Below are 15,712 nucleotides of genomic sequence, written 5' to 3'. Positions count from 1 at the left end.
CCTGTGTTTAAGATATCGTATGTCCGTTAATTAATTGAGTTACTGACAACCCAATTAATTAACATCTGATTCCAAGAGTAGTGCCACTCAACTTTATTATCATGTCCGACTAAGTCCATCTACAGGGTTTACATGATAATCCTTATGAGCTCCTCAAGGGGACATCATCAGCCTAAATAATTAGGACACAATTTCCTTCTATAATCAACAACACACCATATAAACAGTACTATTTCCCAACTCATCGGGCTTATTGATTTAACGAATAAATCTCACCCATTGATAAGTTAAAGAAATAAATACTATGTATACATGCTTGTTATTATATAGGGATTAAGAGGACGTACATCCATAATAACAGAGGTTCTGTTCTTTTATGTAGTTAGTACAAATCGAACAACCTCAAATGATTCTGCTCAATACACACATAGTATACTAGTGTAATTTTATAGCCAAGATAGACTAATACCAAATTACACTACAACCGTTCCAATGGTTTATCCCAACCCATCTTGGTTGTGAGCTACTATTTATAATTTATAAGGAACTGATAACATGATCTTCTGTGTGGCACCACACACCATGTTATCTATAATATAAATTAAATGGACAACTGCATTGACATTTATATAAATATAAAATACAAATATTTAACCAAAGTGATTCTCATTTCAAAATATTTCAAGACAGATGTTCATACAAAAGCTAGGCTTATAGTATACATCCCAACAAACTCATGATGATAACCATTGTTCAAACAAAAATTTGTAAAATTTTGATTCTTAAATTCTCCTCCATTATCACTTCAAATTTTTTTAATTTTTATTTCTTTATCATCTTTTATTTTTTTGCAGAAATTATTAAATATTTCAAAAGTTTTATATTTATCAGTTAAGAATTTAACCCAAGTGTATTTGGAGTAGTCATCTATTAAAATTAAGTAGTAAAGACTTTCATTTAGTGATTTTACTCCATGAGAGACGAATAAATCTAAATGTAATAATTCAAGTATTTTATTAGTTCTATTTTGATTAGTCAATTTATGAGTTGATTTAATTTATTTTCCTTATTGACAAGGGTTACATATTTTATTCTGGGGGGTTCCTGATTTTGGTAGACCTCTAACTAAATCATTTTTTTAATTTTATTAAATTCCTAAGATAGGTGTGAGCTAATCTCCTACGCCACAACCATGTTTCTTCATGTTGTGTTAGTAAACACTTGGGTGAGATTTTTGGTAGATTTATTGAGTAAATATTTTTATCTCTAAATCCTTTCAGCAATATATTAGTTGATTCAGTGTAGCTTATTAGACATTCAGAGATAAAAATTTGACTTTAAATCCATAGTCGCATAATTGACTTATACTAAGTAGATTATAATGAAAATGTTCGACAAACAATACTTTTTTAATTGATATATTTAATTGTAATTGAATTTCACCTGTACCAATTACCTTTAATTTGACATTGTTCCCAAAGGTAACTGATCCTAGGTTTTTGAACTCAATATTGGTAAATTTGTGCTGATCCCCAGTCATATATCTGGAACAGCCATTGTTCAAAATCCATTTATCCAGAGCTTTGGATTCTTACGCATAACATAGGAGTTAAACCAAAGTTTTAGTTAATGGAGTTTCAAATATTTGAGTTCAGTTATCTGGTTTTAGTTTAAAATTCATGATGTAATCTTTTAGATTTATTAGTTTGATAGTTAAGTTTAGGAATTGAGTTAAGTTAAGATTAAGTTTTGAATTAAGTTTAAGTTTAAGTTAAGTTAATAATTTTAATTTAATATTAATTTAGAGGTTGTATTTAAATTTTATTATATAATTTTTTTATTAGGTTGTAAAATATTTTAAAATCATTTTGATTAAGTTTTAAGACAATTAAGTTTTAAAATAATTATAATTAGATTTTAAAATTTTAATTAAATTTTAAATTAAGTTGTAAAATAATTAAGTTTTAGAATTTTAAATTAAGTTTTAATTTTTTAAAAATATAATTAAGTTTATTAAGTTAGGTTAAGATTTAAGTTTGAATCTTATTATTTATTAGGTTGTAAAACATTTTAAGTTTTAAAATAATTGTAATTAAGTTTAAAAATTTTAATTAAGTTAGTTTGTTTTGATTACATTTTTAATTTTAAGTTTTTAATTAATTTTGAGGTTAAGTTAACAATTTTAGATTTAATAATTTTATTTACGTTAATAGTAATAATTTTTTTTATGTTAATAGTTATTATTATTATTATTATTATATTTATAATAATTTGATTCAATAATTTTAAGTTGAGTTCTAAGTTATATATATATATATATATATATATATATATATATATATATATATATATATATATATATATATATATATATATATATATATATATATATATAAAAGTTGAATTTAATTAAATTGATTTTGGATTTATGTTTTAATTATTTTTCAAATTTAACTTTAAGTTAAGTTTAAAATAATTTTAGATTTAAGTTTGAATTAATTTATTATTTAAGTTATGTTTTAAGTTCAAGTTAATCAGGTTTAAATTTAATTAAATTTAAAAATTTAAGTCTAAGTTAATTTAATTTTAACTTTTAATTAATGTTGTTTTAATTTTATATTTAAATTTAATTAGGTTTTAATTTAATTAAGTTTAAAATTTTAAGTTTAAGTTTTAAGTTTTAATTAATTTTAGATTTTAAGATTTAAGTTAGAGTTGATTTGATTAGGTTAAATAAAGAGCCTAAAAAAAAGTTGTTGAACCCATATTAGATTCAAACTTAGCTTTAGGTTAATCAAGCTGACTTCTTAAGGATAAGTTTTCAGTTCAGCGGCGAAGTATATGACCTTCTTGTGTACCGTTAAGGACCACTTGCTGAATACTTTCCAAAATATTTATGCCCAAAAAATTTAATACTAAGTTTTGGTTTAACTAGCCCATGTTTGGCTAGGTAACTTCGGCCATATCCACTAAGTCTAGTGCACCGGGTATAATACATAAGATTTAGCCTAGACATGCTTTCGACAAATCTTTTTTGATGTAATATCATCTCAATTCATTCCGATGCTATGTTATTAGGGTTTGGTAAACCTTTTTAACTAACCATTCTAAGCGAAGCAGAAAAGTAAACCTAATCCTAAGCATGCATAGTAGATCAAGTTGGTTTAACTAATTTTCCATTTGCTCCCCCTGAGTCATAGCTTAGATATGATTTATCTAAGTAATGAATTTGACTCTTAAGGATCAAATATTGATTTGGTTTGATTGGTTTGGTTAAATAGTTTTTAAGAACCCATGCTTGGACTTGATTTCTAACATTTTGACTGATTAGAGATTGATACGATTTGTTAGTTTTGTTAGGGTTATAGCTAAGTCCCAATTTATTGTACATGGCTCGTTGTGACCCAAGTACCATATTTAGACACTTGGACCTCAGTTCGAACTTTTCCAACATTTTCTTAAGTCGCTCGACTTGTCCTTTCAAGTTGAAATTTTCTTCCTCAAGTTTTGTAACTTGAGTTGAAGTTCCAACTTGAATTTGGTTAGTCGAAACACTCAAGTTAACTTGCTCTTTAAGGTGGTCAATTTCCTTAAGAGTAAGTTATTTTGTTTTTCGGTTTGGTTAATTTTTTAAACAAACATTTAACTATTTTAAGTAAATTTGACTTGGAATAAAATGTTACCATATTGGGACCTTCAAAAACGGATGCAGATATGTGGCTAGACTCGATGTCAATCTCGGACTCAGTGTCGGTCTCAGACTCGTACTCTTCCTCGGACTCAGAACCTTCGTTTCTTGACATAAGGGTAAGATGGCTTGAATGCTTCGGTTCTTCTGCATCGGACTCTTCGAAAGATGACTCGTCCCAAGTTGCTTTAAGGGTCTTCTTTCTTCGTGTTGATTTTGGATTTTTCTCCTTCCAGTTAGGGCATTCCTTTTTAGATGCCCCTTCTTGTTGCATCCGTAACAAATCATTTCTGATTTATTTTGTGTTTGGTTGATCGGTGTCCTTTTGGTGCTCCTTTTGAACTTCTTCCTTGTTAGTAGTTTTCGGACCATGTTGACCAGCTCCTCTTTATTGGTTGAGTCTGAGTCAGACTCACTTTCTGGTTCAATCTTGGCTCTGGTCTTGGTTTCTTTGCTTAATCCTACATACAAGGCGACACCTTTCTCGACTTGACTTAAGTTAAACTGTTCATGTAATTCTAATTCACAAAAAAGTTCATCTAGTTTAAGAATTGAAAGATCCTTTGAAACTTTGTATGCATCTACTATTGATGCCCACAAAGCATTTCTCGGGAAGGCGTTTAGTGTGTACCTTATCGTATCATGATTCTCCAGGTTGTGTCCGATTAGAAGCAGTTCGTTGAGAATATCTTTCAATCGGGCGTGTAGTTGCGTGATCGTCTCTCTGGGAAGCATTTTAATATTAAACAAATTATTTAATGACGAATCCATTTTGTTTACCTTAGATTCGTCGGTTCCTTCGTACAATTTTACTAGATGATCCCAAAGTTCTTTTATATTTTCGTAGGGCCCAACTCGATTCAGTTCCTCCATTGTTAGGCCACATTGAATGATGTTGATTGCTTTGTAGTTCAGTTGCACCTTCTTGATCATCGGAGGAGTCCAGTCTTCTAGTTCTATCGTCTTTCCATCTACTATTGGGGGAGTGTATCCTTTGAGTATGGTGAACCAGAGTTTGATGTCAGACTTGAGGTAGTACTCCCTTCTGTTCTTCCAGTGGCTGAAGTTCTCTCCTTTGAACAATGGAGGGTAGACTGTGTTGTACCCTTCTTGGTAGGAGTTTGTCATCTTTGCTATCAAAGAGAAAGGAAAGGAAGATTTTAAAGACTCTCGTCTTGGGATTGTAGTGCGGGATATAAAAATTAAGAAAAAATATTTTTAAGAGGAAAAGAAAAAGTTTTTTAAAATTACTTTGAAAAACAATTAAGTATTTTCAAAACTACCAGACTCTGACACTAATTGAAGGATCGAGAAAGTGCGGGGGAGGGGGGGGGTGAATATCATTTTTATTCAAAAAAAACTCTTTTCTTTTTAAGCGTTTAAACTAAAGTAGTGCGGCGGAAAATAAAGAACACGATTCGATTACTTGGTTCGGAGCCTAGGTCGACTCTTACTCCAAGACCCGCGATCCTTAATCACACCGTTGGGAAATTAACTAAAATCCTTCTTTTCAAAACGTTCAGATAGAAGCAATTCGTACAATGAAATGTGTAAGATAATAACAACCTACTATCTTACTTGAAATTAAAGTACAAAGCAAGCTAAATAAAAATATACTGACACTAGATGTTGAATGAAGCTCGGTCGGTACTTCTTGGATGGAGCAACAGCTTGCTTGGAGATGAGTAGTAGACTTGTCGCACGAACAGCAGCTTTGCACAGAGATGAACTCAGAATCGATACCCTAGCCTCGAACCTCAAGCACCAGTTTTATAAGAATCGTCAACGTTTGGTCAACCGATCCTTGGGTTCGGTCGATCGAACCCTCTCCCTTCCTTCTTTGCTGAGATTCGATCTTTGGGCATTGATGACATTGATGGTTCGGTCGATCGATCACCTTGTTCAGTTGACCGAATGGTGCACTTTCCCCATTCGTCAAGGTTCTTCATTAATGCGCCTTTAATGCGATGATAAATCGATAGACCGATCTTCGTGTTCGGTCGACCGATCAACCTGACTTCCTTCTTTGCTTTTGGTCGAGTCTACTATCTGTCATGTCATCATTGTTTGGTTTTGGTTAACCGATCCTCTTGTTCGGTCGATCGATCAGGCCAAACCTGCAAAATAGAGTTAACAAAAAATACATTCCTGCAAAACAAATGTTAGTACAATAATATAGTAAGATGCATGACTAGTAATTGATAGTAACACTGTCTTGATCTCAACTTGGAAGTCTTCCCTATTTCTTCAGTTGGATCAGCGACCTAGAGTTTATTCCCTTCCGAAACGCGACCTCATTGTCGCTCCTCCAGTTGCTTACCTCAACCTACCTACCAAACATGATCCTCCAGACCTGTTTGGACTTACCTCTTAGCCTCAGATCGACTCACCAAGACTTTCTCTCGATCTTCAGTCCTTCATACCTATCGAGCTTCCCTGCCAAGTGAAAAGTCCTCTCGACTCACTTGGACTTTCTGCCTGGCTTCCACGATCTACTAAGACTTTCCTGCCTAACCTCCAACTAGGACTTTCCCGGTTGAGTAAATAGCCTGCACACTTAGTCAACTCGTTAGAACACAACAAGACTTAACTTGAACTTTTGACAATATAAAAATTTAGGTTTGATTTGGTGCAACCTGCACCAACAATAATATGTTTGCTTAGTTTTGTAATTGAGAGTAATACAATAAAATATTAAACTATCTTATACATTGAAACATCTAAACAAATAAGTTTTTATTGCATTATTTAATTTGAACCAAACAACATTAGGTTATGTTATATTTCTCATAATCTTGATTATGTGATTATCTAATAATCATATAACTAAAGTTATACGTGATGACTTTAACCAAACAAGTTCTAGGGTATTGTTGTAACCTTCATGTCCTTTAATTCTAGTAACCGCCACATGTCAGGAGCTCGGGTGGTATGCAGGTCGGCAACTCGGCAAGTCGAATTGGCTAGGAAGATTGGACCGACTTAGAAGATTAGACTGGCTCAGAAGATCGAACCAACTTGGAAGGTCAGATACTATCACTTAACCCCTACATTGACCAAGTCTTAGAGGATACCATCCAGACTTTCGATTAACTTGGTTAAAGACTCACCATGTGGACCCAACCCCGGTCCTTTGACTCAGGAGGCCCGGGACAAAAAAATAAAATGAGGTCCAAAATAAATTTTTAATAATATACAATTCATGTACAACGATTTCTTTTAGCATTTCTATTTGCAAAATAGTCTATAATATTATCAGTTTTTATATTTTTTAAAATGTCTTTTTCAATACATAAAATTGTCAATCCATTTAATTTTTCTTGTGACATTGACGATCTCATATATGTTTTCAATAATTTTAATTTAAAAAAACTTCTTTCAGCCGATGCTACCGTAACAAACATAGTCAACAAGATTCTATAAGTAATTGCAACATTTGGATAATAATTTATACTTTGAACAAATTCAAAAATATCAATTGTAAACATTACTATATTTGGTAAAGTCATTTGTAATATTTTTTAATTCGGTAAATAAATCATCTAACTTAACATCCGATGAGTTGTTATGAGTTAGAGTAGATTTTAGATTGACATATTTTCGCAATTCATCATCGTCCAAAGTTCTTAACATTTTTGAATCAAATAAAAAATCAAATATATTTTCAAAAGTTTTCATTTGCTCAAATCTACATTTTAAAGAAGTAATCGTCATGACCACAACAACAACAAAATAATTTATTTTAAAGGACTCTGATAGTGAAACTTCATCGTCCTCTCTTTCATTAAATTATTTTTTCCTAAAAATATGACGTTTTATTATAAATATTGGCTCTATGTGCATATATGATACAAGACTTTTAGTAATAGTTAAACTTGCAACAAAATCATTATTCCTATACTTTTGAAAAAAAAAAAAGATTATACCTTTCAATTGTTTTATGACAGCTCCAAATCTCTAATTTTTCATTTATTTACCACTTTGCAAATTACAACCTAAAAGGATAAAAGGAAAAAATATTATAAGATTCTGAAATATGAATTTAGGCCCAACTATCCAAGGCTCCAACTATATACCTATAATACATAATACTAAAAAAAAAAAAAAAAAATTTGAACCCTCCCAAATTCTGATCCCAGGCCCCCGTGTTTAATTAACTACCGACTTTAAAATCAGTTTCTAATTAGAGACAGAAAAAATTTCGATTACTAATTAAACACAGAATAAAAGTTCGATCATTAATTTTTTTTTTCATATGTAAACCATGGTATTGAAATAAAATTGTTCGTTACATGAACGACTGATTTTATTTCGATGCTAAATTTAACAATCGAATTCCAGAAATATAGGGACCGACTAAGTGGGTAACTAATCGACCACTAAATTATTGAATTGATCATGCTTTTCTTGTAGTGAGACTTGGCCTCCAAACATGGGACTTGCCTAGCTGTTCTTATCCTTTCTTCAAGTCACATAATCACCAGTGCAAAGATAACACAAGAACAGTTGCCTCCTCTGCTCTGGGTCGTAATCAACAAACACTCAATTAATTTATTCAAACAAACTTACTGACCGGCGATCCCCCTGTTCTTTGTTCCGGTTTGAGTCAGGTTTATGAAGTAAACCCCCGTTCATCCCTAACCCAACGCACAGCTCGGAGACTTTTAGGTTTTTTCTCAAATTCACAGTTCAAACCAAGAACGGGCATATTCGCTGTAACGCGGAATGACAGAGAGGCATCAGGCATGCGAACGGTTCAAACGGGGTGGAAGAGGAAGATCCCAGCATCCCAACCTCCTAGGCCCCACCGCATCCTCTCCCTCTTCTTTTTTTCCTTTTTCTTTTCCGCGTTTTTTAATTTCTATTTTTTGTCTTCTCATTTTTATTTGATTATTTGGCGCCTCGTAGACGCATGGCTGGACAGGGTCTAGCTTTTGCTTGCATAAAGGCTTCCGGCTACAACACCTACATATTCGAACTGAACATTGTACCGTGGGATGTGGCGAACAGCGAATCCCCCGTCTTATCTTGCTCTCGGCTGCTCTCCTCGTCACTCTCGGAAAGGGTGGGCCCTCGTGTGTTTCTGGCTTTCTGCTGTGGAGGTCTCGGTCTCCTCCTCTTCCACTACAAAGAGAAAGAAAGGGAAGTGGAACGCGTCTGAGATCCGCATAGTTGCTTCAGGCGATGGCCAGCATTTCGCCGAGCTCGCCTCCCTCGCCGCCCGCCGGGACTGCCCCTCCCCCATCCACGCCGGCTGCTACGCCCCCTGCCTCTCTTCCGTCTCCCACCGTACCGTCCTCTCCCCCTCCCTCCCCTGTCAGCCCGACCTCACCCCCTCCTTCGCCCTCCACCTCGCCGCCTCCCTCTTCCCCTCCTTCACCGCCGGGGAACACTACCGTTCCGCCTCCGTCGCCGCCGTCCGGTGGGTCGACGCCGTCCGGTGGGTCGACGCCGTCCGGTGGGTCACCTCCGTCACCTCTGCCTCCGGGAACTATTTCTTCCCCGGCTCCACCCCTACCGACGCCGCCATCTTCGAATTCTAGCTCGACGCCGCTCGTGGTTGGCCTTGCAGTGGGTGGGGTGGTGATCCTGTTGCTGCTAAGCTTGGTCTGCTTCTGTTGTTGGAGAAAAAAGCGACGGCCGCCTCTCCATTCCTACGGAGTTCCTCCTCCACCACCTCAAAGGAATGGTTAGATCTAGTTAATGCCGCCAATTCCTGGAAAAGATGTCCTTTTTTTTACCTTTTAAGTCGGTAAAATATAGGGAGACTGAAATTCTGTCTTCTTAGTGTATCTTCGGGAAATTCCATCGATTACGCTATGATCTAACTCTATGTTTATGCCGATGATTTTTAGATGATCGTTATGGCGGATATTGGCAACAGAATGCTCCAGCCCCTGGAGATCATGTCATCAAAGTGCCTTCAGGACCTCCACCACCAGCACCAGCGTTTACATTGCGCCCTCCACATCCTCCAAGTCATTTGCGACCTCCACCCCCTCCACCTCCACCTATCAAAAGTAGCAGTGGAGGTTCTGGGTCAAATTATTCTGGCTCCGATGTTCCAGTTCCATTACCATCTCCTGGTGTCGCCCTTGGTTTCTCTAGAAGTACCTTCACCTATGAAGAACTGGCTAGGGCAACTGATGGTTTCTCTGAAGCGAATCTCCTTGGACAAGGTGGTTTTGGTTATGTTCACCGAGGAGTACTTCCTAACGGAAAGGAAGTGGCAGTTAAACAATTGAAAGCAGGGAGTGGACAAGGGGAGCGAGAATTCCATGCAGAAGTTGAAATTATTAGTCGTGTGCATCACAAGCATCTTGTTTCATTGGTCGGATACTGCATTTCTGGTGGCAAGAGGCTTCTTGTTTATGAATTTGTGCCCAACAATACATTGGAGTTCCATTTACATGGTAAGCCATCATGCCATGCTTTTTGGCAAAATTTGTTAAGATGGTTTGATGTCTTTTGTTTTTTCTCTATTGTTCTGCAGGTTATACATAGTACATCAGTACAATAAGGTTCATCGCATTGGATTATATAATATGTTCAATCAGAAACAGTTAATGAGATATTCTTTTATTAAACATGTTTCTTTTTAATAAATATATATTTCTTAGTTATTTTTATGTTATTCTATGACTACAATAATGTCTAGTGTTATAAATTATAGTTCTCTTACTACATGCACTCTGTTAAAAGGGACTACTAGGGAGTCGTTTTCTTTCATCCTAGTGCTTATAACATATAAAAAACGAAAAACATATTATTCTAGACAAGTTGAATATGATGAACTGCCTAAAACTAGAGATCATAATTTCTTGTTAATTGATAATTTTATTGCAAATGATTATATTTATCTACATACGTTGACTGTAACCCTGCTATTCTAAATGACTTATTTAAGAGTAGTTATATACAACAATGTGTTTCATATTGTCCTATTTTTAGTGTATTATGTTTTAATCAATTTTGAGTTTCTAGTTTTACATCCTTTTATCTGAAAGGTGGTTGATTTTGTAGGTAAAGATCGGCCAACTATGGAATGGCCTACACGACTGAAAATTGCATTGGGTTCTGCAAAGGGGTTGGCATATCTGCATGAAGATTGTTAGTTTTTTTTTCTATTTTTTTCCTTGTTGAAGTTCTCATACTTAAGTTAATCTTCCTAATTGAGCTTGTTGACTCAGTTTCTAATAAAAATTTATCTTACTTGCAGGTAACCCTAAGATTATTCACCGTGATATTAAAGCATCCAATATTCTTCTTGATTATAAATTTGAAGCGAAGGTGCGCAAGCGTCATTTTTAGTGTATCTCCATCCAGACTATAATCCCACTAAAATTTTCTTCATTAGTGGTGTAATCTGTTAATTTTCTCTCCATTATCTCTATCCAGACTAGAATTCCACTAAAATTTTCTTCAAAGTCAAAAGATTAGTGGTGTAATTTGTCAGTTCTCGTGTAGAGAAACATCTCAGCGACATTGCATCCAGTTTAAATTTGGATTTTTGTTTACCCACTATGGTTATTACAGGTTGCTGATTTTGGGCTTGCAAAGTTAGCATCTGAGAATGACACCCATGTCTCAACGAGAGTTATGGGAACATTTGGGTATATTGCACTTTTTCCATGTTGCAATTCCTTACCTTAAATGTGTGCAATTTGTACTGGACTGATGGTTCCTCTAATTACAATCTTGAAGAATTGTGATTTTAGTTTATGCATTATGATATGCATATCATTTATTTTTCATCTTTGTTCAGCATCTTACCTTCATTTTCAATGAAGGTTCTTACTATACAATTGACTTCCAACTCATTAAAAACCATGTATTCTTTCAGTTATCTGGCTCCTGAATACGCATCGTCAGGCAAACTCACTGATAAATCGGATGTCTTTTCATTTGGTGTCATGCTACTGGAGCTAATCACTGGGAGGCGGCCTGTTGATTCATCCCAAAGTTTCATGGACGACAGCTTAGTTGACTGGGTTAGCATTCTGCATTCCTTGTTTCCTATGCATTGTTTACTTATTATCCGAGCTCCACTCTTATATTTTCTGGTAACTATAGGCAAGGCCATTGCTTACTCGAGCTTTGGAGGATGGCAACTATGATACCCTTGTCGATCCAAACTTGGGAAAGAACTTCAATCCTAGTGAGATGACTCACATGATTGCTTGTGCTGCTGCTTGTGTGCGCCACTCTGCAAAACGACGACCAAGAATTAGTCAGGTGCTATTTCCTTCTATCTTTTTTTTGTTATTCTTGGACTACATTATTGTATAAAAAATCTTGACAACAATTTTAAATTATTAATCTAAATGATTTGCAATTAGGACTTGTTTTGCATGTAGATTTTTTTTATTCATAGATTATTCTGTGAGATTTTGAAGTTAATTTTGGTTATGAACTTCATATATCTTCGTCTACACGATGTTTCAACTCAAACCAATTGTGTACTTCATTAATGAAACATGTGGCCGAATTCCTTAAAAGAAGTTAGCCTTCACGTAGATTATACAATATATGCAATATGTTAGTCGTAACATCTATATATTCAACTGTGCAGATTATTTCATGAAAGTTCACAAACTTTAAACAATTTTGGCACTTAATTTCAGTTGTTCACCTCCTATCTCATATAACCATATGCTTTTGGATATTTGTCTCAACCTTCATGAATATACAAAGGTTACTTGATGTGCACTAACTCGAGTGAAACAAAACAGATTGTCCGCGCTTTAGAAGGAGATGTGTCTCTTGAAGATTTGAATGAAGGTGTCCGACCAGGCCATAGCAGGTTTTTTAGTTCATATGGCAGCTCAGACTATGATTCTATCCAGTATAATGAGGACATGAAGAAGTTTAGGAAAATGGCATTGGGAACTCAGGAATATGAAAACCCTGAGCAGAGTATCGAATATGGCCAGAATCCATCATCGTCAAGCGGTGAAGGTCAACAGGAAATAGAGTTGGGCAACAAGAAAGCAAGCTATCACGGTCGGTAGTTTGTGATGAACTTTTGGCTATTGAGTAACTGTAAAGCTCAACCTTATTGATTCATATTCGTTACTGACTTAAAACAAACTCCAGATTTTTCATATATGCAATATAGATTCTGTTTAGGCTTTCCATTTCGGTGTACTTTTCCTCGAAATATTGGTGAATGACTAACTTATTCTTTGGATGTGTGAAAGCTTACAATGTCCCTTTTTTGTATTTTCTTTATATAGACGAAATATATAGAGAATTTTCTTTTATTCATTAGTACATATTTTCCTCGAAGTCGATTACTTTCTCCTTTTTTTTTTACAAAATATATTTGAGTTGAGCTTGCTTTGAAAGTAAAAGTAAAATATGATGCTAGTTTTATGGGGTCAGAGAATTTTGTTCAGTGGACGAGGAAGCAAATAGTGACTCCCTTGTGAGTTTGTCTGGGAATTTTGTAAAACTGGCGACGAAGAAAAAGCTAGTGGCTCTCATGTGAGTTTGTTCTTAAAACCCTATGCTACACTGCTGCATCAATTGATGACCATCTACGTCTATGTTTCGTTTGACCAAAACAGACTTTTTGTTGGTTGCGCTAACAATTTAACAAATGTTATGATCATTAGAACTTTTATGCCATTAGATTGGATTAAAAATTTCTTTAGCACTAATTTTCATATGTAAGAAGTATAATACGTTAGCAGATTAAAATTGATATCTCTATTAAATTTAGTGGAATACAGATAACTCATCTTAAGGAAATAGACAATTCTGTCCGAGATGTGCGATACCTCCTAAAACAAATTGAGTTTAAGTTTAGTGCTACTTTAAATTTTCATCTAAATTATCTCTGCACTGACAAGAATAACAACAGTAATAATCAAATCTTATCCCACTAAGTGGAGTCAGGTATATAGATCATTTTATGCAATTGAGCTCTATCTTCAACTATATCATCTATATTTAAATAAAATTTATCTTATTTTATCGTTGCTAACCAAGTCTTTTTTGGACTTTTTCTTTCTCGTTTGATATACGTGTTTGTCATAGTTTTACATCGTCTAACTGGAGCATTTATTAGTCGTCTAAGTACTGCACATACCATCTTAAACGTGTCTCTCGGAGTTTTCCCTCAATAGATGCAACTCTGACTTTCTCTCTAATGCTCTCATTTCTTATTCTGTCCATTCTCATATGTCCACACATCCACCTTAACATCCTCATATCTGCAACTCTTATCTTTTGCTCATGTGCTCGAGTCATAACCCAACATTCAGCTCCGTATAACATAGCGAGTTTAATTACAAATAACATGTACCACAGTACTGTGTCTTGAATATGTCCAGTGAGTTCATCCATAATTAGTGTAAAAGATAAGGACATAGAGCTGATCCTTAATATAACCCTATCTTTATTAGAAATGCTTCAGTTACTCCACCTGAAGTCTTTACTCCAGTTGTTACATCCTCGTACATATTCTCAATTAATTCAATATATGTTACACTAATACCTCTCTTTTTTAGAACTCTCCATATAATTTCTCTTGGAACTCTATGAATACCATGTGTAGATCTTATTTTTGCTCCCTATATTTTTCAATTAATTGTCTAAGAAGATGTATAACTTCTATTGTTGACCTTCCAGGTATGAACTCAAATTGATTTTCGATCACCGTAGTCTCCTTTCTTAATCTTTTTTCTATTACTTTTTCTCAAAATTTCATGGTATGACTCATTAGTTTAATGCTCCTATAGTTTGCACAATTTTGTATGTCTCCTTTATTCTTATATAAGAGAACTAGAGTACTTATCCTCAATTAATCAAACATTTTTTTGTTTTCAATATCATATTAAATAATTATGTAAGTCATTCAATACCTTGTTTCCCTAAGCATTTCCATAACTATATCGAAATATCATCCGGTCCAACGACTTTTTCATTGTGTATCCCATTTAGAACTTATTCTACTTCTGAAGTTTGAACTTTACGATAAAAATTAAAATTTCTATACTCATTTGACTTACTAAAATTACCTAAGTTAAGTTGATCACCTAAACCTTCATTAAAAAGTTAATGAAAATACCTCTTCCACCGCTCTTTTATTCCTCCCTTGTTTACTAGTACCCTATTACATTTATCTTTAATATATTTTATTTGAATAAAATCTCTTGTCTTCCTTTCTCTTACTTTAGCTATTCTATAAATGTCTTTCCCCTTCTTTTGTATCTAATTTTTGATATAATCGTTCAAAAGTTTCATTCTTTGATTCATTAATTATTCTTTTAGCTTCTTTCTTGGTCATTGTATATTTTTTTAGGTTTTTTGTCGTTCTTACAAATATATAATGTCTTATAAGCTATTCGTTTTTTCTTCACTTTTTCTTGTACTTTCTCATTCCACCACCAATATTCCTTACTTAGTGGTGCATATCCCTTTGACTTACCGAATACACTCTTAGATGTTGGATCATGAAAGTCGATAGAGGGGGGGTGAATAGTGATTTACAAAAAAACGTCGAAAAGAGTACGTAGTGGAAAGTATAAGGATGCTAACACAAGAACCTTTTACTTGGTTCGGAGCCTTTGGCGACTCCTATTCCAAGGCCCGCACATAAGGGTACTTTCGTTGGATAATCTACTAGCAATTCAAAGAATGTTACAATAATGAATTACAGGAACACTAATAAGAAAATAAATGCCGACAAAATGAAAAGAAATAAACTGAAGACAGCGCTTTGTCGGAGTAGCCTTGCGGCGTCGCAGGAGCACAGTAGAGCAGGCAGTTGTAGATCTCGTTGTATTTGAAGCTCCACCCCTGACCCTTCTTTTATATGATGCTCGGGGCGCCTGGAACCTTCAGGGCGCCTCGACCATGACGTAGCAAGCCCAACCAGCGAGCTCCACGTGTCAATGTCGCGTCAGGGGATAAAACTTGCCTCCGGGCGCTCAAACCACCTTTCTCCAGAGACTCCTTCTCCTGCAAGACAAGGTTAGTCCGAGGCAATGTATATCCTGCAAAACAAAATATTAGTAC

At 34.7% G+C, this 15,712-nt stretch overlaps 1 protein-coding gene across 1 annotated transcript; it reads left to right on the top strand.

The window, feature by feature from the left end:
• Positions 1 to 8,776: 8,776 nt before the first annotated feature.
• Positions 8,777 to 12,951, top strand: LOC122056416 (proline-rich receptor-like protein kinase PERK1). Its single transcript, XM_042618354.1, has 8 exons — positions 8,777 to 9,377; positions 9,544 to 10,101; positions 10,712 to 10,798; positions 10,908 to 10,978; positions 11,225 to 11,301; positions 11,532 to 11,679; positions 11,762 to 11,923; positions 12,421 to 12,951. The coding sequence occupies exons 1-8, from the start codon at positions 8,873 to 8,875 to the stop codon at positions 12,697 to 12,699; spliced, it is 1,887 nt and encodes a 628-aa protein (XP_042474288.1). The 5' UTR covers positions 8,777 to 8,872; the 3' UTR covers positions 12,700 to 12,951.
• The last annotated feature ends 2,761 nt before the right edge of the window (positions 12,952 to 15,712 follow it).

Source organism: Zingiber officinale, chromosome 3B (genome assembly GCF_018446385.1).
Source record: "Zingiber officinale cultivar Zhangliang chromosome 3B, Zo_v1.1, whole genome shotgun sequence".
In the NCBI taxonomy this organism is placed as follows: domain Eukaryota; kingdom Viridiplantae; phylum Streptophyta; class Magnoliopsida; order Zingiberales; family Zingiberaceae; genus Zingiber; species Zingiber officinale.
The sequence above is the reverse complement of the archived record's forward strand: the minus strand, read 5'-3'. Positions and strand labels throughout refer to the sequence as shown.